Here is a 24,907-nt window from a genome sequence, read left to right as displayed (position 1 = left end):
CACAGGTGACACAAAGGCTTTATTGGATTTGTAAATTATTACTGCATTGGATAAAAAGTTTTAATTGTTTCTCACCAATAAGTGTGTATAAATATGTTCGTTAATTTACTTATTTTTCATACATTTCAGTGCACAAAAATGGTGGTAATATCTGAAAATATGTACACATATTTTGGGGCTTCTGATTAGCTTTGACTTAAAATTTATACTTAATTAACAAACTATAAGCAATTCTTGATCCTTTAGAAATTTAAGGCTTTGCGAACATTTAGGTATTGGCATTCATAGAGATTTAACATTGTTTCTTAAAATAAGTCTTTGATGTAGTGTAAAAAAACTAATTTGCACATTTACATCACACTTAATGAAACGTGATGAGGGAATGGAATAGCATGATCCTTATTTTTGCACAGTTAGTTGGAAAACAGCAGTAACACCTAGATATACTATACAATATATCAAGGTGATTGGTATCAGATCTACTTCTACTTCATTGATGGTTAACATACTCCACCTGCTGGTCATTTCCTGGCATGTCCTTTATTTTAGGATGATACAGTCCTAGAATTATGTTATTATCACCACATTTCACAGTCCAAACTTTATTCTTTTTAGGCAATCTATCACAATTTTTAAAATATCTTTAAAGCATTACCATATCCTGAATTACTGATCACCTCATCAGTGATTTGGTCCATTTAAATCAGAATTTCATCATGTGCTGGCATAAGTTTAATCAATATCCTGCTAACTTTTAATGGCTTCATATAAAATACAAAGCTCATGTATGTTGAGAAAACATTTAATGACATGATACAAAGCAATGAGCTATAAGCTGAGGAGCTCTTACAGGATTCTCACAGCTGTTTATTGCTTTTTCATGTCAATCTTAATATCCAAATATAGATCAGACCCAAATATGGTAAGACAGGCAGTCTACTGAAAACAAATGACATTAGCACAATATAACACTTCAAATACACACTTTCCTTTATATATACTGCAGTTCAATTTACCTCAGAAAAACAAGTAAAATAAATCATATATATGAAAAGGATACTATTATTAAAATGTCACAAACTTTATATGTTGCTTTCCGTGTCCAAAATTAGTATAGCTTTTGGGAAAGGGCTTAATGCATGATTCCATTCCATTATCCTTGCTGCACAGTACCCACATTTCAATGCATTAAATCTAACACAGTTGATTCGCTAGCCATTTTTCTCTACACAAAATGAGCACATAATTGCACAGGCCCATTTAAAATCAAATCATTGCCTGAGGTGTTGACATCACCAGGAAGGGTAGATTTACGTGGCTCAAAATCTACTTTTCATTTGCTATACCAAGTGAGGAAACTTTCAAATATGTCCATGACCATTTGTTTGTTTAAAGCTCAGAGAATAACAAATCTGTCTAGCAGCGATGGTTACAGTACCCTGCCATTAAAGTTTTTAAATCTGCACTGACATAGGCTGTGTTATTTATACATGCCAATAAAATGTTCACAAAACAAAAGCTGTGAAATGAGGTAGAGCAATATGTTTTGAAAGCATTAGACCAGAAAAACCGTTTAAGCTGAAAAAAGAAAACTCAACTGTTTTTTAAAAGCCATAGATCAATATATACGATATAATTTCTTCAAACAAAATTTTCGGTATTTCATAACTGATAAAATGTAATGCACAATACAGATAGAATGATAGTCATAATTGAAGATTTAATAAGTTATAGTACATCTTCGTGAGCATACACTGTGCATAATGATTAACCCAGGTACACAGGGGCACTGTGTGTGCATGAATGAAGTAAACACTTACTGGAAAGAGCACAATGGGGACAGTGAGCGTCACAGCTGTCAGCACTGCCAGGCGGACCAGCAGAAGCAGAGTATCGAACTTGTACACTTTGGTGAATGTGTGAAGCAATTCTGCCTCCACATTATCTACAAGAAAAGGAAAATAAGTCCGCAATGCAAAAGCAACACTTGGTAAAGGACACTCAAGATGGCACTATTAAAAACATCTCACAACATCCTAGAAACAAAAATCCAGCTCAAAGATTATAACCAACACTAAAAAAAGGTGTTCTCAAATAAATGCATTTTTTAAGTATTTCTTAAATTCAAAGCTTACAAAAAATGAATGTCAAATGGGATTCAGAGAGCACCAGGAGTGGGCCTATTGACAATGGCTTACCATAGAATGTAAGGTATCCAAAAAGGGCTGACAATAGGTACATGATGAGCATTGCAGCTATAGACAGGTTGGAAACATTCTGCATCTTTTTCCGTGAACGACTACAGAATGAGAGAGAAAAACAGAACGCAGTTATTGATTTAGAAGACGTACTGTACATATGAAAATACTGTCAATCTATTACAGTACTTTGAAAAGTAATTAATCAAATATTTGTAAGTCATTTGTATTACAGTGAATATCTGAATACACAGAGAATATTGTCTATAGAGGGATATCATTGAAAATGAACATGCACTTAGATAAAAATCTAGTTATTAAATTAGATTACAATTCTTTCGGGATTTGTTAAAGCAATAAATACAAAATTTAATCTTATTGTTTTTCAATACCGTACATTATTTAGGATTTTATCCATCACAGAACTATTCATAAGATTATTTAAGATACAACGTCTGAAACTAATAGAAAAAACATTCAGTATCCTTAATGAGTATTTTAATTCCCTGTATTTGAACACTGTAAATTCATTTTTAGAGGAAACATTACATATATAGTTTAGCTATTATAATTAACAATTCTTTGCTTGATTAAGAATTGAAGTAAAAAAAAAAATTTCAGCTGCTGATGTTTTAATGACTTGTCTAATGTGTGAGAGAATAATGGCTATGTTTGAAGGAAAGGTAGATGTTCTTACTCTTTGAGTTCACTGTAGATTGGCAAGACCTCTGGGTGACACACAAATGCAAATGCCAAGATGGGTACCGTATAAGCAGTCTGGAAAAAAAGGGGAATGGCAACACATACTTAGTAACCAGGTATGCAGCTATGACCAGAAGAGTCTTTAAATAGAGTCTTGGGTGGCCTACATACCTGTGAATTGAACACAAAGTATTTTGGCTTGCACATGTCTTCCTTGTGAGGTTCAAAGTGTACTCCATTGGCAGGTACTGCACCCTCAGAATACTGATCTACATGAACACTTGTGTCCCCATGAGAGAACTCCACATCACCGGCATCCTGACTGACCGTTCCATTGAGTAGCATGTATGAAGGCATTGCCACAGATACATTAAAGGTTTGGTTTGCATAATGGTGGTCCAATAAAGGTAGTGGGCAAGGGATCTGAGATTTTTTGTAGATCAGCTAGAAACCAGAATAATAGCACAAAAGACAAAGAATGCACAAATAAATATTTACACATAATCATATATGATAGTCAAGAACATTCAGTAATTTCAAACTTGCCCTTATACTACATAAATAGATTTTTAATGTAACTTTAATACTGCATTTCACTAAGTATTATATATAATGAGACAGAATATTATGAGAAATTCAATATAGTTTACTATATTTTTCATAAATGCTTATATCATTAACTATGTTAATATGCAAAATATGCTACTTACAACTACCAAGAAGAACACCATACACGTCAAAGAAAAGCCACTGGTATATCCAAGGTAGCCTATTCAGGAGACACATAGGTAATATTAAAGCACAGATACATCAAACAAACTAAATAAATCAGATACTGTATAATATAATCACTGCTACTTACCAAGATTTTTGAGTAGAGAAAGTGGAAGGATAATGCCAAATGACACAAAAATCACCAGGTAGTTTCCATTTAGGTACCACTCACTAAGAAACATAGAAAAAAGCAGAAGAGATAAATGTGTAGGTAAAGTAACACTTTAAAATGACATAAATTAATAGTTTGAGTTTGAGAAAAGGGTTCATTTTGGTTTGTTTTTTCTTAATCACAGAGAATTTTACCAGCATGTGTGTGATTAAATCCTGCAAAAGGATCAGAAGCAAAAATAGTTATTCTATTTGATTGTTGGGAAAGTGTGCATTTTCCAACACTGCCTTATGAAAGGTTTCAAAAGGGACACCCATAATGATACTCATAGCATCAGGAAATTAATTTATCCTGAGCTCAAAAATTCTTTTCATCAAGAAACTCCTTTTAAAACTGTTAGAAATGTTTATTTCAAGATAACGTGAATCCACTTTTAATCAATAATTGTGCTTTTCATGTCTCTGCAGTGTCTGAGATGTCTCCTCATTTACTCTAAAAGTCTTTGATTTAAGCATGAAAACTACAAGCTGCTGCTGGCAAGCACTATATTTAATTAAATCTAGGACTCCAAGTTTTAAATATTCAAACTTTTCCACAATCTTTCATGCATTTACAGTGTTAGAAGCCACGTAACAGTGCAAATACTTGTCTGGGCATGAATGTAACACACACCTTAGTTTTAACATTTACCCCCAAGCAATTCTATTCACTATTCCTTTTTCTTGCTGTTAATTAAGTTATTTACAGGCCTTAAAAATGTATTTCTGTAAGACCACAGCTTTGTGGATCTTAGTCTTTACTTTCACTTTTGTTTTCTGTAGTACTAAAAGTGCAGAAACACACCCCACGGCTTTTTATACAATGCCCCTTCGTTATATTTTCAAAATCAGAGTTTAGGAAAAAGTCACAATTTTTACATCCACCCATTCATTATCAGAGAGCTGTTTATTCCTGTTAAAAGTTGCAGTATCCCGGAGCCTATCCCGGAAGGACAGAGAGCAAGACAGAAATATAACCTGAACGGGATGCCAGGTCATTGCAGGGCACAAAGGACAAAGGGGCAATTTAGAGACACCAATTAGCCTGGTCACCATGCCTTCGACGGGTAGAAAGAAATCTGAGTACCTGGAGAAAACCAACAGAAATATGGGGAGGACATGAAAAACCCCACATAGAAGGTGCCTCAGGCCAGAATTGAGCATAGGACCTAAGAGTTGTGAGGCAGCAGCTCCACCAATTTATTTCCGAGTAAATTAAGTAATTGATATTTTAGTATTAATTAAATTCGTTTTACATTTTTAACCTATTTTGGCAGGTCGGTCACATTGAGCATAATGTTGCCTCCTTTTGTTACATGAGTACTATAAATGCATTTGGCACATAAAAAAGTGACACCAAGAGATTTAATTATAGTATTCATTTATCTCATTCAGCTACAGGGTACAATAATGAAGAGATGTATGGTAGTCTTCCTTTACTTCCCTCTCCTCTCTTTTGCATGTTAAGTCACCTGCAGTGTGTGTTTGTGTGAAAATGCCACAGTAACGGTTCCTTCAATCTAGATAACTGTGCAAGTCAATGCTCACCCCCCTCTTGGCCTGACGCCAACTCTTCACCCCATGGGCGCTGATTCCACAGAATCTGGTATATTTTTTATCTTTTTCATTTTTTCTTCTATTTTATCATTGTCACCTGGTCCTTAGGTTTTTCTCTTCAAGACTGGAATGGAAGTATGCCCAATCATTTTGTTCACAAAATATAATTTCTTTAGCAAGTTTCCTGCAATCTGAATTTCGACATGTGAGGGCCATCCATACCGTCCAGGTCAAAGCCACAGATGAAGTGTATTACTGCATGTGGCACTGATGACTTTTACTAAACTCCAACTTAAAATTTGTAATAAAAATATGACAATATAACTGGTCAAAGCTAAGAGTTTAGCCATATATGAAATGAGCAGATAATATGGTTGTCAGTATCACAAATGTTAAACGCATACTGAATATGAAAAGTCTGAAGCATTTAATTCTATTAACACACACAAAAAAGGAAAAGTATGGTAATGCACCTCCACTATGTTTTTATAAGAATTGTTTCACCCGCACTGATGAATATTTAAATGCCTCTTTTGTTGACATTTTTACATACTGTAGGTCAGAGACTCCCAATCCTTGTCCAGGGAACACACATGCTGTTGGTTTATGTTTCAGCTGAGCTCTCAGTTGCATAGTTGAACCATTAATTACATAATAATAAGATTACTTGAACTGTTATCTTTGCCTTTTAACTACTGCATTTCAAAAGTAACCTCAAGTCAAATTTAAAGTTTTAAAATAGAAAAAATGTTACTTCAATTAATGCTTCAATAAAGCAAAGAGCTCAACTGGTACAAAACTTTGATTTAATAAACATGGGGTTAAGACAGCCCTGACAATAAACCTAATTATCAGCACCTTGAGTAAACTCTAGGCACTTTTTGTAACACAGCTATTCCATGGTAAACCATATTTCTTTTTATATTTTAAAGCATGCAGTGGAGAATTACTAATTGTAAAAGCCATTTCATTAAAAGGGTAAAATGAATAAACCTACAGTATCTAGCAGATAAGAAGTGCTATGCTGTGACACGAATTTGAATCACCTGGATAATGAACACAAAACTAATCTGTCCATGAATATAAAATTATTTTCAGGGATTTCAATGCATACTTACCCAGAATTTTCCTCAAGTCCCATAAATGCCCGAATGACTTCAGGAAGCTCATACTTTACAATGAAGAGGTAGCTTGACATCGCTACGAAACAGAAACACTCCATTTCAATGTGAACGTAATAAATTAAATATGTTCTATGCAATGCACAGGCTGGCTGTAATAGTGGAGATTTCTGTATAAACTGTATTATGTTTATATTCCAGTATGTCACTTCTACCTAAAGTGAAAAATAATCCAAAAATAATCCAATTACATTATATTTTAAGAATAGAGAAAAGGGGAGTTTTATGACTTAGCTAAAATGTTTCAATAGATACAAACCATCTTTAGATGGCTGAAATTATCAGACCTTTTGCTATGATTTAAATTTAAGTTTAAATTTATCATTTGGTATATGGCCTTTTAAATGTGTTAAATGTTATTTGCATTTTCCCCATTAAATAGCTAATAAATATGACAAATGTAAAGAACTGTGTTGAGAAAATACTTAGAAAGTATGGTGGATCTTTCTTAAAGCCAGATTTAAAGCTTTATATTTTTGTGTGAAGCTGTTAAACAACTTCATTTTATATTTTGTCATGTGGAATTATATTGGTTTTAGAACTTATGTTTTTGTAATGATTAATTGCTATCCCTAATTTTCTAAGATTTTAACATTTTAATATAAGCATGACACTGTAATATAATGCATGACAAAGTATTTTGTAAGAGAAAAACCTGACCGGGAATTGCATCCTCTCAAACTCTGCTCATCAATTATCCTTTGGAAATTGATCTTATTATCTGTATTAAAACTTCAAACTTTGTAAAATTAAACAATGTGATCAAATCATAACTTTAATTAGGGCTCCACTGAACAATAAAATAGTGTAGTAATGCTAGTTTTGGTAATGGATTAGAAAGGTACTTTAAAGATGCCCCTTACCGCCAATATTCTGGAGCGTTATAGATCCAAAAGCAGCAATTTTTCCTGGCCATCCAAAAGCCTTTTCTCCTAGTTTCTCATATATTAAAGAGCCTGCAGAGACAATTAAAAAATGTTGTAATGAATCACTAATAACACATCAAATAGAACCTGAGAACACAGGACCATTAGAACAGAGAACATTACCACATACTTGTCTATTAAATGTGAGAAACATACCTCCTCCTTTTGATGTCTGCAGTAAAAGATGCACAGAATACAATGATAATATTGCTACTCCCAGCAGAAGAACTCTATAACAAAGAAAACGTCATTAAAAAAAAACCCAAAATTGCTAATTTTTCACGCACATTGTATAAACTCATTTGTACAACCTTTGCTATAGAATTTGTTGTTTTTGTTTACAGTTTCAATGAGCTTGAAACTTGTTTCAACAACCTTATCTTTTTTCTTTGTCTGTGTTAATAGCACATTTGTTTCTACAAAAATTAAGGATAACTTTATTTAAAAGGTGGTGAAGCTTGTACCATACTCTCACAACACTTTATCCAAAGCACGGCCTCCTGTTCTTAGTTTTAAACACACTTCCATCTAGTTTCCACTTGTGTCCACTAATTTATGTCTCAATGTTGGCTCTTGTATAAGAAATGAAAGTGTCAATTTTGTTTACAACCACATTATCAATTATTATATTGTAGCTCTAAGATTAGGTTAGTTACCTGCATATTCCTGACAGAAAATACATTTTTATCTGTTATTTATAGTATAATCTCTCGAACACTTTGAAACAGTACAGATCTCTACTAAAGTGAAATGATAATATATGTATAATGAACAAACTAAATGGTACTGTAGATGGATCCTTTAATCAATAACAGCAAAGGAAAGGCAAATGTTTTCTCGTTTAGTTTGTACTTAATCTTAATTTTTGTGGTTATACAGTAAATATTCACCATTTGCTGATAATATATCACCTTAATATTGCATGGTTCTTCCAATCAAAATGTAACACAGATCTTGTTCACTTGAGATGACAGGTGGCAGGAGCAGTGAACAGCTGCTTTAGTAACGGCAAAAGTAAAGTGTCAAAAACGCTGCAGATGATAAATCACTACACTGTAGTCTGAAATTATTTTTGAGACTGTTATTTAACTTTTCTTGTTGAAAAATTCCATCTAGGGAAATTAATTGATCAAATCCCTATTTGTAATGAATTCTTAATGGATTATATCAGGAAAGGAAACTCTGGATAAAAGGGTTTGGCATTATGTTTTCATGATGACACGGGGGGGGGGCCTTTAGACTAATGACTTTATTTTTGGGAGATCCTGCCAGAGTTGGTAGGTGTTGATCTTGTAACTCTGTCAAACTCACCCCAGAGAACATAATATGATGAACAGTATTTGATAGAGAGGGTTCATGACATGTGGCCCTTTTCACCTATAGAGTTTCTCTTTTCCTGGACTAAAGTCTGATGACAAATTTCAGTTGTTCACTAGTTCAAGAACTTGTCACATACAGTCTAATATTCCCATGGGATGTCCTACATTTCCCTGTTCCCCTTCACTTCTGTAATGAACAGGAAATTTAGAAAATACTCAGAAAGCCAATTATGAATAAATGGAACTCTCACTTTAAAACATTACCAGATTTATTAATGGGACTATGCACCTTCTGGAGATATAGTTGTGCAAGGATTAATGTACAAAAGAGAATATAAGACTTTTTTTCTACTTTCAGCATGAACAACAAAGATTGTCTGGCTATATGGTTTTACTGACTTTTTACCAACTGTTCTTCTGTTTCCCATTATTTAATAAGCTATTTAGCCATGAAATACATGATATGCCTTCAGTACTTACCAAACCAGTTTTGAATTCCTGAGGATTAACACTGAGTGACAGAAATTCAGCAACAGTATTGTCTGAAAAAATGTCAATGGCTACATGATATTTTTGATTATTAGACAATCTAAAATAGAAGTTGGTTTCAGAGGTTGGGTTTGTGAGGTATGCGAGAATGAGCCTTATACAGATACCTAAGGATGTATTAATAATAGATGTTGAAGTACCAATTGACTGATAGGTGGACTTCCGCAATAAAATATCTTATAAAGCTTGCAAATGCCCCCCTTTAACTTACATGAAAATTTGTTTAATCGCCAAAAACTCTTCTTTATATAACAGTCTTAAGTTTTCATGTCTTTGAAAACAAGGCCAAACTCCACAGCTCTGGTTTTTACATTTTAGGCAGTGTAATGGGCCTCACAGAAGCCTAGAATTCACTCTCACCTGCTCCTCTCAATCAGGAGAGTGTCTGCCATACACTGTGACACACAATCACCCTCAACAGTTCCAGTGGATCACTCAGCACTACTAACACCCAAAGTATGCAATGGGTGTAATAAGCAAGTGCTAATCTCTCACATTTTTAGAAGCACTGGCTACATACAGCTCTGCAGTATGTTCCATAAATTACTAGTAATGCTTGCAGTCTCTAGCAATATACCATTATAGCAGCCACATCAGCAGAGAAGCTAGTCTGCTGATGGTCTATTACAGCCGAGTGGAAATATACCAGCTTCTGTTTCAGTGTTGCAGGGTTATTCTTGGAGGCTTTTAATATGTGAGGAACATCTTTTTTTATTTTTCTATTTATTTATCCTTTTCAGTGCACCTTATGTGCTTATGTGTTTTTGTGCATCTTATATACAGTATACATTTTCAACTGCATTAATATCCAACTACATATCCCTGGAACTGAAACACATTTATGAATAGCCCACAAGGGCAAGTCAATGGCTATGTTGTAAATGATATACATTAAATTGTTACAAGACAAGTTCTGTGAGAAATCTAAAACAACTTCTGTATTTTTGCAGTTCTCTATTCTCTTACTTTGTTTTTTTTACAAACATATATTTATGATTGCAATTTTGCATTCAAAGCAGTCTAACAATGAGTAACCATTTACAAAGTCATCCCAGAGAAACTTTGTTTTAGCCACATTACATTACTTTCCTTTAAAATGACAAATTTAAGGAAAGCTGTTCGGCAAAAGGCTTCTATTGAGTTCATTTTCCACCCACACAAACACTAACCTTCCATTTTCTAATCTAATATGCAAAGACAGCTGCAAGAGAGAATAAAAATTCATCCTAAATATTTGACAGTGAAAGTAGAAAAAGAACCAAGCAAAGTTTCTTTCAAAATTATGTTAAACTGTCGAGTCTGCACCCCCACGGATGAGCTATATTGCCAACCTTCAAACTGGATTTCAACTTGTTCACAGATCAATATTTATTGAAAACTGTACTGTCTATATGACAGGGGACATGTTAATAAACTTTTCTGGACAACTATTTCCTTCTGGCTGAACAGATAAGTCTGGAAATAAAATGAAAAGGAAACAGACATTGCCTATTAAACTATTAAAGAGAAAGATGAAACTCAACCATGCAAGGGCATTTAAGAGATGTATCATTTTTATACTTTGTCAATTATTGCTCAGGCCTCCACATAAAGAACTAAGATAACTAAGAAGTATAACACAATTAAATTATTTTAACATTCACAATGGGCAATTTCATCTTAACGTGTATATGTTTTGTGCCTCCCTCAAAGATATAAATAGCTCACCAGTTGGGTATACAAACCACTGTACATATAGAACTAACACTATGCAGGAAGTCCTTCTGGGAAATTGGAAAGTATAGATGCCTCGGTGGAAAGATAATAAAGGTATTTGCACAGTCCACAATATAAAATTAACCTGCTTTTATTGTTTTAAATATGTACCTTATGTACAATTAATTGATGCACAACATCCACTCCCTGGTATTCCACCCATTATACTTAAAAACACAAGGCATATTATTATTCATAGGCCATTAACAAATATCTTTCAAATCACTGAAGACAGTGGTAATTTACACCGACTGGAAAACATACAATGTAGTGTCCTAACATAAAAATAACAACACATCTAGACTCAATAATTATATGTTTTTAGGCTACATACTTAACAATTAAGAGATTCAATTAAGTGATAAAATGTTAAAATTGTACCATGCATCTTTTAGACCTCATTTTAGAATATTGTCTACAATTTTGGTCATCCTTTTACAAAAGCTGTGTTGCTGCTCCGGAATCTGTCCAATGAAGAGCAACCACATACATTCCTAGGTTTAAAAGACTGCTCTACTCTGATAGCCGGAAAGGCAGAATCTTTTTCAGCTTGAACAGAGAATACTACAAAGAGACCTGAAATAACTAAATAGCACTATTACTGCAGTATGCAAAAGGTACAAAGTCAACCCAAAGGACTTCTTCAGAATCAACAATGAAACTAGAGGACACAAATGGAAACTAAATGGAAGTACATTTAAAATGGAGCAAAGGAGGAACTTTTTACAGAAAGGAATTTGAGAGGTGGAACAAGGTCAGGAGAAGCCATGACATTGAATCTGATGCTCTGTCTTCAGTATCAGTTAGATGAGCAGGTCAGATGAATTAGCTACAGATAAGTTAATAGGTTATTCAGTCTTCTTTAATCTTCAACATTACTAATATTTCCAATCACATAACTTTTAATATGCAGACATGAATGCAGAAAACGTTTAATACACTGCTAATTGTATTAGAACGCTTCTCTACAGTGCCTTGAAACACTAACCTCTCTCCCATGTTACCACCTTATGTGCAAAACTTTATGTTGTGTGAATATATATACTTAATACAAAAGATCACGAGAATGGGACTTACACAAACAGCAGAATTCCAGTGTTGGCCATGGCGTATGACAGACCAAGGATGCCACTCCCCATAATGGCATTGCTCAAGTTAAATACTGACATCCCAAAGGAGGTAGTCCCTGGGTGCTGTAAGCAGCAATAAAATGGATAAGAATGATAAGCAGTTGGAGTCAATTTGATAGCCATTATACAAAAAGTATATGAATTTATGTAGAAAAATACAAATATTATTACATATTCATCATGGCACTCTTCATAATTCTTCTTCAGCATTCCATTTGTAAGAAACTTCTGACTTTCAGCATCGTCTTCATCACAGTATTGGCTAAGAAGGATAAAAAATAAAATTTACTGATAAGCTAAAGAGGAGGACCTACATAAGGAAAAGGAATAGTATTAACAAAGGTAAAGATGTTGGTGCGAATCCCTTAAAACCTGGCAGATCCAAAATAACAGAAACATTTCCTTTAATCCACTACACTAAACTGATAGATTTACTTTACTGGAATCTTTGGTTTTCTAACTGACATAGGAAAATTAGGAATTAGTGTGGCAAATTCAGAAGACCTACTGAACAACTTTTAACTAATCAAAGAATTGACATTAATTAATACGTTTTTAATTCCTTTCCCTGTGATAAGTGCAACAACAATGATAGACATACTGTATATAGATATTAGATATGCATTAATTTGAAACTACTTTATAAACAAGTACTAGAATTCATTCTTTAATATATAGCAATGTGTATTCATGCACAGAAAAACAGGGAATAATATATCCACATCATAGCTGAAACCCCGATAAATTCCAATTTAAATAAAACTGATAAAGGACTTATAACTCCATGGTGTCTGTTTTTAAATTCTATACAATTAGAAATGTGACGTCAGACATTGGTGTGACTTACCTATTAATTGTTACCTTCTCTGAATCAATAGGCTCGGTAAATCGGTCATCTAGGCTATCCGCACTGTCATCATCATGCTCAGTGCTGACTTTCTTAAGTTCCATTCGGTCCATGTCACCAAAAACGTCAGCTGAATGCTGCTTATTTAAAATCGGGGACAAATACACGATGTTCTTCTGCTTTGCTGTTTTTTAGCTCCTCAAGTTGTAAGAATATCAGGAGACAGCTTTCTGTGAAAAAAAGCCAAACAAAAAGTATCAGAACGTATTCTAAGGGCTGGAATAATGGTGCAGATTCTCAATAAAGGAACTAGTGATGGAAGCCATAACCACCAGGACCTAGCCCTGTACAAACTGGATACAATAACCTATTGTGAAGATGATGTATTGATTGAACAGATGGAATTTCTTCCGTTCTACACAGACTTTACTTTCAGTCAGATTTTACTTATTTTCTTTTGTTTTCATTTACATGAATAGGTGGTACAACAAATGTTATCTATAAGTAGCTTCATAATAAATTAAACCCGACAGATAAATTAGACAATGCTTACAAAGAATGTTTTATATCATATGAAATTAGTTTTAAAACTACTCAACCATATGGCACAGATACAAATTCAATCCCAAAACGCTATAGCATTATTTTCCTTTGTAATATAAGGTCACTTGCTTACTTAGCAACATTACTATTGACTAAACTAAATAAATGTTTTCTGGTGTGATTAAGAAAAATATAAGGTTTATGACACAACAGAAACAATAATGACATCTGGGACAGGTTAAATTGTTCAAGTTCTTGTTAATTTACTGAAATAAGTATTAGTTTATAGAAGACATGAGAACATGTTGGTTGTACCAGACTAATTCCAATACCAAACAGTATGGTGCCTTCATTCTTTGGGAGCAAACACATCCAGAGCAATATTATGTGTTAACAGTAAGTTTTACATATAGGGATTTGGTATTATCCATTAACTTTACAGTAATCAGGTTGCATATTGCAACCAACTGCAGCCAATCAAGATACAACAATTTCATAACCCACTTAACTTTTTTAATCAGTTCAAATCAGAGATGACTGAACTGGACCAAGGGTATTTGAGGGTACACCACAGACAGTGGATAGAGAGTCCTACTTTTTTAATCACATCAAACATAAGCACTGCAACTTTTTCTACACATCCAATGAAACAGATGTTTCAGCAGCCTTCTTGGTCTTGGTCCTTTTTAGTTTCTCGGTAAACATCTCATGAGCTGCACAAAGACTAATCTAATGTGGGGCTGTACAATTTACATATTGTAATTTCAAAATGTTTGGTACATAGTTTTCTTTATACACTTTCTGCACATTGGATTTTAATATTCATTCAAGTTTCTTTTTCTAACCTAACAAACCACTTTTGAAATATTATTTTAAGCAAATTAATAACTAATATGACAATTCAACTGACAAGTGCATTCATTTTCACCCTTTACTGCTAGGCAATCAGCACAGAACACATATGCATTTTAACTGTTTAAGCAGGTATTTAAAAATATCAATGACACAAACGTGAGATGAAGGACAATCTTATCAGAGGTGAGCAGAAAAACAACCCTAACAGTTTTAACACCTGGTTAAATATTTGGAGCAAAAAGCAATTAAAAACGTCCGAATATATTTGTTTTCTTTAGGTATTTACGAATATTCCACTTCCACCACGATTTCAATGTGTAACGGAAAATACATTAATGATCCAATTACAGAGACAACGGGATAAAGTAATTTAAGATACATTATACTCTTCACTCATAGAGCAGATTCGCCGCTAGAGGGAGCTCGTTTGACAGGCTAGCTTGGCGTTTGCTACCAAAAGGTCGCAAAAAGTGGAAAACGACCAAGTGTGGTTTTGATAATTAAAATTGAAGTTAAAGATAATAGAAAATACACAGTGTGCAGTTGTTTAAACGTATATACTTCCACCACTGCGGGGGTTTGTGTTTTTTTTTGCCATCGTAAGAAGTGTAAATATAATGATTCGTCGATTTAAAAAAACTAAAAAAACTTGTATACTTGTTAGCTTAAGCTATTAACGTAATGCAATTACCGCATGATTAATCGTTTCTCTCCCTTCTTTAAAAGAACATTTTTAATAAATGTTTTAACCAAAACATGTGCCTTTATTAAAATGGGAAACAAAATGATTCTATATGTTATGCATTATATCTTACGCAACAAGGTACTTCTTATAGTCATTCTGAAATCCAACCATTTATATCGCAATGCAGGATAAATATAATATTACTAACATTTTTTACACAGATGTGTCTACTGTGTAGCACCTGAAAGAGGAAAACAAAACAACTGTGTACCAGTTCTCTTAGATTTGATATAGAGCCTAATCACAACAGATCAATAATAATCAATATGGAAGCTAGAAACAAACGTCGTAAACCACAACTAATTTGCTTTTGCACATTGAGTTGCAACACACTTGCACGTCACTAAGGAACAACTCAATTCTCTTTAGGCAGTGGTGGATTAGACTGAGATGAATTGCATCATACTGTTTTTTGGGTTTTTTTTTCAGTGCTGTTCAATAAAATAACATCAGCCACAAAACCAAAGACATCTGTATCTAGCTCGCAGTATAGCCCAGTTATGACAGCTTTAGTAATGAAGTGACAATTAAAAAAAAATCCCAACTGTGTTACGATCATGACCTCCTGTTAAAAAACAATTATGTTAATTTTAAAATTTGAATAAAAATAATGCTCCAGTAATATTCTGCACTTTACAAAGCGTGCAATTGGGTGGCAAAAAATAAAATTTTAAGACCACAATAATTAAATCTGATCAGGCTAAGAAAGGTATATTTCTTAATAAGCAACATAATTTTAAGCCACTTATCAAGTTCACCTTTTTCACGTATCGAAAGCAACTAATCGAATTTAACTGTTTTGTCTGATTCAAGTTTCATTAATTGCCTGTACACTGTACGTTTGCATTTTAAACATATTTCACATTTCTTTTTCTTTATTATAATATTGATGGTATTATAATATTGACTACAATTATACAAAAATACAATTTGCACCTGTCAAATTAGTCCATGCAGAGACTTCAAACTTTAATATATATGTTTAACTTGATTAAAATATAAGCCCAAAGTATATGCCCCGGGTCTTATCCCACCCCAATGGAACTGAAAATGAATTTCACTTTATAATTGAATTTCTAATAATAATAATAATAATAATAATAATAATAATAATAATAATAATAATAATAATAATATGGCGTTGCTATTTTCATAACGACGGGTATTCACGGATATCTATTTTTATCAAATTGCCGGCACCAAATAGACACCGGACGTAATGTGCAATGTTCTCCGCAGCTGTTATGTTCTAATATTTGTGACATATTGATTTTATATTAAAATATATTGATTTTCTCTAAATTCACGCGCCATGCGACGAATTGACAACACATACGTAATACAACAACCTTTTGTTGTTTTCATACTCCGCTTTTTTGTAACTACAACTTCCTTTATAAGTACTAGAGAAAACTGTAAGATCTTAATCAAGGAATAACAAAAACATTTTGTCGATCTAAAACTTTTAGGAAATTAAAAGGTAACAGGGCAACACCGTTTACTGCTAAAACTGTAAAAATAAGCGCGATCTTGAGTAAGCAAAGCATAATATCTGCTAAACCACTTAATTTAACGAGCAATTTTCCTATCACATAAAAAACAAAGTGTAATCAAATCGGTTAAGTAACTTACAAATTCCCAGAATGTTAGATTAATTTCTAAATATAACATATAGCAAGAGAAAATCAGAAAAGTATCAAATTATCAAATTAAAGCACGAAACCTCAACATACAAATAACATTTGCTTGGAATATGCAATAAATATACCTCATAAAGGTATCCTCGGCAAATTTTCCCGTAGGTACTCTGAAATGTGGATTTGGAACGACCAAATTGACTCTTCACTGACAGCAAAGGAAAGCTAATTCATTTAATCCAGACATGTGAAGGGACATTCTTTAAACACAAGTGGGAGGGCACCCTATGGACCAATCATAGATGCGTCCAAATTTGTAACCCTTCATTTGCGTCACCAATAGAGAAATCACATCCATTTCAAAACTCCATCAGAGATTAAACATCAGGATTGCACCGGCTGCTGTTTGCTTTGTGGGGTTGGAGGGCCAAAAACCTGTGTTTCTCTACAGTGCCTTCTAGCAGTCAGTGCCATTGGCAGACACGGCAGCCAGCTGTTGCTGTTATTGGAATCGATTCAATAAACCATATTTACTCTAATTCTCTCAGGGGCAAATGGGTGTTTCTGAGGGCTGTGACACAAGTCTCCAATCAGATTCTACTACTCTATTTGTCACTGGATAGAATAACTTAATTTTTTACATTTTTTTACTAGAGAATTAAAAAAAATAATGTTTCATTCTTGCTCAAACTTCATCTTTTACAATTGTAATAGTAGTAATAAATGTGTAGCAAAAACGTAAATTCTATAATTTAATCACACTCTTTTCCCTCTGACACCAAATGCAGTAATGAAATAACAAAAAGCAATAAAGATTTTGAAAAATATTTTCTTATAGATTAAAAAAGATAAAAATATGGTATGAAAAACTACACTGAAATACAATAAACAAATTGCACCAATTAATAAAATCTTGTAAAACTGTTGAGTTCAGATGTATTCCTTTAGAAAATGAAAAAGGTCACATTTAATCTTCTCATTAATATTCAAAGAAAAAAAACAACAAAAAACCAACATGCAGTATTGGATTACTCTTTAAGTTATAGATTTGCTGTAAAAAAAAAAAATTGGTACAAATACGAACATCTTGTATCAATAATTCCCATTTTGTAGCAGCGTTCAAATTATTACTCCATCCAAATCACCCAATGAAATCACACATACTGACCATGTCATAAAAGCTCCTGTTCGGCCTGTCATCCAGTGCATTTAGCTTACTCTTCAATCTGCTCATCATCCACAAGTGCACTGCTTATATTTAACACCTGTGAACATCTTTGGACCAATCAACTGTTCCCCAAGACTATCACAAATGCATAACCTTTGGACCATTAAGCTCTACTCTTAACCTCCTGCTGATGGAGAATCTGTATCCTAGGAAACAAAGCTGTTATCTGATGGGGACTTTTCCATACCCTTATCAGATCTGCACTAATCATTTTGTAAACTAAAGAATTTAATCGTTACAGGTTTTTTTTTTTTTGACCAAACCATTGTTTTAAACAATATTTCCTTTGTGTTATTAAACTTTTTGTAAAATGAAAACCACTTGAGAAAATCATTACCGAGTAGAATCTACATACAGTCATGCTTCAAAAGACATATTTCACCCGAAGAAATATTAAATATTAACATTGCAATCTAAAACAGGATGTCATCAGGACACGTTGCGTATCTGTTCCTGACTAAAATGGGACTAAAGAAAGGTTACAAACCAGACGAGACCATTCAGCCCATCCAGCCCCTTTAACAGAAATAATTTACATTACAATTCAGAAAACAGCACAGTAACAGTGATTAAGATATCTTTTTAATACTAAATAATACACATACACATACAGTATCTATTATTTTTTGTTTTTAACTCTTTACTTGACCAGTTAAGTCATTTGCAATGAACATTTACAATGATGACCTGGAGAATAACTCTTATATAAATATATACAGTAGATATGCACATTAACAGGAGCAATTTGAGTGAAGTACCTTGGTCAAGAATACAACCAGGTATCCCATCTAACATTTGGACCAACAGCAAGAGCAGCAGGCATTACCATCCATCCATTGTCCAGCTGATTTATTCAATTTACTGTTGCGGTGGCACCAGAGCCGATCCTGGCAAGCGACAGGCGCAAGGCAGGGTACACCTTAGCCACTGCAGGGCAGACATAAACAGACATGTACACACTCACACCAAGGTCTGGAATGTTCCTGGAAGCCAAATAATCTACCTCACAAACACTGGGGGAAAATACAAGCCACGCAGATACTGTAGCATCCAAGGTGCGGAAATGAAACCTGGGCCCCAGCGCTGTGAGGTAGCAATGCTTAACACTGTGGCTCCATGCTGCTTATTTAAGTCTTATCTATGTATACACTACACTGTGTAAGTTCTTAACTTTATTTCACAGTAGATTAGTTGAAACTATTTTGTACAGATGATTATTTGTTGCTGAAGGGTATTTGTGGCTAATAAATCTGCCTCTCAGAAGTCTTCTTCTGAAAAGCAAATTAAATTTAAAAGTTTAGCAATAAACGGAAGGAAGGACTTCTTGGAATTTCTGTAGTTTGCAGTTTTCACAAATGGCAATTTGTTCCTGTTTTGATCATTTGACAGTTTTGAGTTAGTATGGCTGGAGCAGGCAGCAACAGAAAAGCTGGGCAGCTAAAAAGATTGTTTCAATTCCTTCATGATATGCAAACCCATCGCAGGAGAATGTGACTCGATGACTGTACTTCACCTAATAAACAGTTCAGCGAGTTCATAGGCACACCTTCCACAAATGCAGTTCAGCACAGTCCAGTATTCATGCATCATAAACCAGATTTTTACTGGAAACTGTTCCTATGACACACACTTTTTATGTTTTTGCTGCACAAAAACAAAATATCTGTAAATATTTTAAGAAGTGTAGTCTTTTAGCAATTAAAAGTATTTGTTTTAGCTCTGTCAATTGTTTTGTAGTTTTTATCACTGATATTTTTAGTGCCTGTACTGTATCTCTTGGTTATGAAGCTTAATTAAGCATTGGAACATACAGATGTTATATGACATTTTAATTGTATTCTATTTAGTTCTGTCTTTCTTTTGACCCTGAATATATTCTTTTAAATTATGAGGAATAAATTATTTTACTTAGATTACATAGTATGCATGCTGTATTTCTAATTCCTATATTAACTACTCTTTTGTAAAAAATGTGTCTAAACATGAATGTATGAATACGCACAAGTCTGCATAGCCCAAAAGTTAAAAAACAGGGCTGGTGAAAACAAGAGAAATCCTAGAAAACAGATTCCTCTAGAATTTCCCCTTTACTGTATTCTGTACACAGGTTTGTGAGATACAGTATTATCAGTAACTAGTTTCTCAGAGTTAAGATATAATATCAAGTTTATTTGAAACTCTGAAACCCGAGCATCTTATTGAAGAGGACTGTATAACAAAAAGAAGACAACATAACTGACAAGGAGTTTTTTTCTAGCAATGTTATGATAAATACCAGACATTCTGACTTCATGTGTCAAGACCCTAACACTTAAAATTATAACAGGTTTAAGTGAGGTTGTTTTTTGTGTAGAGTAATTGTTACAGAAGTGCCAAACAGAAGAGAACAAATTAACTAGAACATAAAGATTAATATTTTCAAATGAAACACATTCTTCTGACTTAGCAGTTTATTACCAGATGTACCATAGTGTATTACAGTCACTATACAATAATATACATAGAGGCCACACAAAACAAGTTACATTGTACACAGTGCCACTTACATATTGTTTTAACTGTGCTATTAACAAAATTACAAAAATGCTTGATCAATGCACAGTTTTAACCAGGTACAAAATAGTTAACTTCACATGCTTTCTTAAAGTTTAAAATCACCAGTTATCTTCTGATATATACCCACCCAGTTTAGAATTGCAAATTGTGTCCTTTTATCTTGGATCACAGCTACTACTCTGTTATCAACATAAATTGCAGACAGTCTCCTTCAGCCCACCCATCCAAGTTATTCATTTATTAAAACGATACAAACTCCAAAGTGACCTATAACAGGCTCAGTCCCAGTTGGAGATGAGACATGGCCCCCACTGACATTGGTGCAAGCTTGTGACTGCGAAGCTGCAAAAGACACTGTTTCACTGGTATCTGATTTACCCCCCCCCCCCCACCAACTCCAGCCCCACCTACAATGCCACTGAACCAGTTTTGTGCAATTAAGAATTCCGGTCACAGTTGGTTTGTGACCCAGAATTAAATTCACAAGTCAAAGTGAAAAACTTTACCTGTTGAGCCACTCAGGAGCCCTACAGCAACTCTACATTTAACTCTGATTCTACACTACACTGTAAATAATGTGCTTTACGTCACTCACAAGTCCCAATCAGACATTGTCATAAATAAACAGAACGTTTAATTTTAGCAATGTTTGCTGTTCTGTGATACTGAAAAGGATTCTGCCATTTCATTTGAAGCTTAGAAAAATCATGAAGAAAAGCTTCTTCATTGCATTTTGGGAAAAGTCAGAGCAAACAAGAACAAATACAAAACAGAAATAGATATGTAATGGATACATCAGATACTATCAAGATTACAGTTAACTGATAGGTTGATCTTTCATTAGACAATGTTCGGATGAATTCTACTGAATATTACTACTCCAAAGAGGAAAAGCAAATAAGTGAAATCTAGACAGAAGTATAGGATAATTTAGGTCTTATAAAAACAAAAATTCTCAGTTTGCAAAGAAACGGTGTATTTCTGTTTTCCAAACACATTAGTAACATTCTGATTGGTTGCAGGCTGTCTGATGATTATGTTAATAAAAAATAAATAAATGTACAGATTTAGAACTATTAACAATACATTGGTTAGATTCAGTAGAGAGCTCATTTAAAATGAAGTTCTTCTACAGTGTAAATGACCAGATTCCAATTACACTTTACATCTACCACCAACCTTCCTTATTGTGAAGTTAGAGATTAAAAATTAATGTCCTCAATGACCAAATATTGTTCTGCTTATTGTTTACTAGGCCAAAAGAGGGCATTGGAAAAAAATATTCCAAAGAACCGTCAGGAAAAATGTGCCTTTCTGTGAACTTTACTCAACACCACTAAAGCCAACAGTGAGTGAAAACATATAACACTGATGTTATTTTGTTTTTGTGAACCTGCTGGAGTAAAATTGTGAACTTCTGATACCAAAAAACGAATATGTTTGCCATTTACACATCTGAATGTAACCAAATAACAAGAGCAAATAAATAAAAAAAGGTGTGGTGATTTAAAAACAGAAAACAGGAAATGTTTATTTTCAATACAGCATGTTATTTAAGTTTGCCTATGGGGAATAGGAACCATATTTTGATTCTTACTTTTCTGGACAACAACAGTAATCTTAATTTTATATAGACAAATTAGCTGATTCATTGTATATTCATTAAATGGACAGTTTGCTAACAATTCACCTGTTCAGATTATATTTTAAGGTTTTTAATAGGCAACTGGGAGGTCCTCTACTTACTCAGATCCATGGTATTGCAATAAATTTGAGAGCTGTAAACACATCTCTCTCTACAGGATCAATATAGCCCAATTAAAGACCTAATAAAATATTAAACCCAGCACACACTATTATCATGAACTACTATAAGAAAGTAATGTGGTTATGGTGTTATGGAGTAAATATTAGTAAAGAAACAATATATGAAAATCACTAACACGAGAACCATGATTGCACAGACAAAAGTCCATGTTATGAAATATTGCTGGAAAGCACTCTGGTAGTCAGGCATCTATATTACTGACATTTGTCAATATGTTAGAGCCCAGGATGATGCCTGCTATTTTTTATGTTGATCAGTTAGTTACATGCCATTTGACCATGAACAGTTTTAATGCTCAGAACACAACTGCAGAAATAGCCAGTGGTAGTCAAGTTAGCATATTGGTTTACACAGGAGCACCAATGTATACTTTGGTAATGGCATTTTATCAAGCATGATATGTATCAGGTTTGGACTAAACTGAATGAACAGTTTTTGTACAATTCACTCAAAAACATATGCTGCAATTTGATCAGTGTCAATAAGAGCAGTTTGTATCACAGCAATGTTTCACCAAGCAGTTGATGACCTGGTCTGGTAATAATAAGCACTTTTAGCTGTTGATGGAATCTGGCAACTGTCAATTAATGGAGTGGTTGTCAAGAAAATTTTGAAAGGGCGTTTGAATGCACTGGTCAGCATACCAATTTTAGAGTTCACCACCATCGAGTTTTACATTTCGAAAGAAAAGACAAAGTAAAATCTTTTAAATTACTTTTATGTTTTTCTATATTAAACAAAAAATCAATTACCCTTTATGGCATTACCAGTGAATAGTGTTTTGACAGAAATGTGCAGCATACTGCAAAGCTGAACTACCAGCACTGGAGAGATGAAGACAATATGCATGTTTTCTCTGAAATGTGCTCCGTCAGGCTATTAGCTTCTCTTCACATCGTAAAAGCACAGTGTGGGCACTGAACAGAGCACTGACATACTTCCTACATCCTAATACTGGAATTGGTATGTGTCAAGCTAACAAACCATGCCCAGCTCTGGTAGTTTTCAGCCAACTGTTCTGAACCCCTTGAGGCACTTTAGTCAAAGTTGGAGAGTGGCATTTAGAAAATCAGGAGCAAATTGGGAAACAAAGACTTGAAAAAGCTCCTGCAGTCTTGTTTGTGCAAAGACTGTGCACATTGCTGCCGTTGGGCCCCTGAACAAGGCCCTTAACCCCAACTGCTCCAGGGGCACCATATAAATGGCTGACCCTGTGCTCTGACCCCAAGCTTCTCTCTCCCTGTCTATGTGTCTGATGGAGAGCAAGTTGGGGTATGCAAAAATGACAAATTCCTAATACAAGAAATTTGTTGTCTGCCCAATTAAGTGATCTTAACATAAAAGTGAAAGTGGTCTAAGATGTTTTGTAATTAACACAGAATCACAGAAGTGCACCTACCCTTGTGCCCAGAGACCACTGTAAAACCATTCTGGTCAGTATCAGCCTTATCAGCACATAATCTGCTCACATGTGTACAGCCCCACACACAAACATGCACAAGACAGTAATTAAAGTGCCCATTTACCTTTGGTTGATATATGCAATTGTTACAGGTTACACAAAAAGCATACAGGTGTAGAGTAAATATATTCAGAATAATATGTAAATTTTGCAAATGAGATATGACAAAGATAGTTTTTCATTTTCACCAAATCAATTAAATCCATGAAATGTAGAAAATGCCTTGAAAAAAGAATGGCTATTAAGCACTCCCAACTTTTTTACTACAAATGATGGAAATTTAACTTATTTGGTTAGCCCTCTCTCTTAAAAACAGTTGATTCCAAATTTAATGACCATTTGAACTTGTAAAAAACAAGTGTTGTAAAAAAGAGGACTTAACAGCCATCCAAACAACGGTACGTGCAAGGCTGTTTCAAGGGGGAGGAGAAGGGGGCGGCTGCCCAGGGCCCAGCGCTGGCCAGCCCCAGTCCCGCTTCACACACACATAAAAATATAAATACATAACATCTTTAAATATTTTAATAAAGCGACACATGAAACTCATATTTTAACTCAAGATGAAATCTAAAGTTAGTGGGAAAGCAGATGCTTTATTCAGAACTGGAGGCACTAACTACACATAGGCCATCGGTTGCCAGCTAAAAGGGATTGCGGCAGAACTAAATAAGCTTGGAAAAAAAGTTAGCCGTTGGTAAAAATGGCGAGCACAAACAGAGATAGGGACAAATTTCTAAAACACTACAGGGGGTGCGAGAAAAGAAAAAGGGAGTATGCAAATGTGGCACTTAAAGGGTCTTTGGAAGGGTTCGTTGTAAAAAGCAGGAGTGCAGACGAAACGGACACGGACGCAGATCTCGACGACGACTAGGATGCTAGCATTTGGACACCTGAAGGTACCGACAGTATTAGAAACAACGGCGATGAGTAGTTATGTTCGGTCCTGTATGTCTGTTTGCGCAGGC

General features: G+C 34.2%; 1 protein-coding gene across 3 annotated transcripts in view; it reads right to left on the bottom strand.

Annotated features, from left to right (window-relative positions):
• LOC148654880 (sodium-coupled neutral amino acid transporter 4-like) overlaps window positions 1–24,907 on the bottom strand; it is a 44,186-nt gene that overhangs the window by 10,912 nt on the left and 8,367 nt on the right. Inside the window, exons 1-13 of one of the 3 annotated variants that reach the window (XM_088644781.1) lie at window positions 18,037–18,056; window positions 13,089–13,318; window positions 12,413–12,503; window positions 12,189–12,304; window positions 7,645–7,718; window positions 7,426–7,518; window positions 6,500–6,581; window positions 3,763–3,845; window positions 3,611–3,669; window positions 3,072–3,344; window positions 2,896–2,975; window positions 2,199–2,299; window positions 1,821–1,945 (exon numbers count right to left, since the gene is read on the bottom strand). In XM_088644781.1, the coding sequence (XP_088500907.1) occupies window positions 1,821–1,945; window positions 2,199–2,299; window positions 2,896–2,975; window positions 3,072–3,344; window positions 3,611–3,669; window positions 3,763–3,845; window positions 6,500–6,581; window positions 7,426–7,518; window positions 7,645–7,718; window positions 12,189–12,304; window positions 12,413–12,503; window positions 13,089–13,201 (1,290 nt within the window). In that variant the 5' untranslated portion in view covers window positions 13,202–13,318; window positions 18,037–18,056. Of the gene's footprint in view, window positions 1–1,820; window positions 1,946–2,198; window positions 2,300–2,895; window positions 2,976–3,071; window positions 3,345–3,610; window positions 3,670–3,762; window positions 3,846–6,499; window positions 6,582–7,425; window positions 7,519–7,644; window positions 7,719–12,188; window positions 12,305–12,412; window positions 12,504–13,088; window positions 13,319–16,999; window positions 17,148–18,036; window positions 18,057–24,907 lie in introns of those variants that run through there. The other 2 variants (XM_088644778.1, XM_088644779.1) reach the window with 2 other exon arrangements.

The sequence above is a fragment of the Lepisosteus platostomus genome, chromosome 9 (genome assembly GCF_059453375.1).
Source record: "Lepisosteus platostomus isolate fLepPlt1 chromosome 9, fLepPlt1.hap1, whole genome shotgun sequence".
In the NCBI taxonomy this organism is placed as follows: domain Eukaryota; kingdom Metazoa; phylum Chordata; class Actinopteri; order Semionotiformes; family Lepisosteidae; genus Lepisosteus; species Lepisosteus platostomus.
Note: the sequence above shows the minus strand (reverse complement) of the source record. Positions and strands in the feature narration are given on the sequence as shown.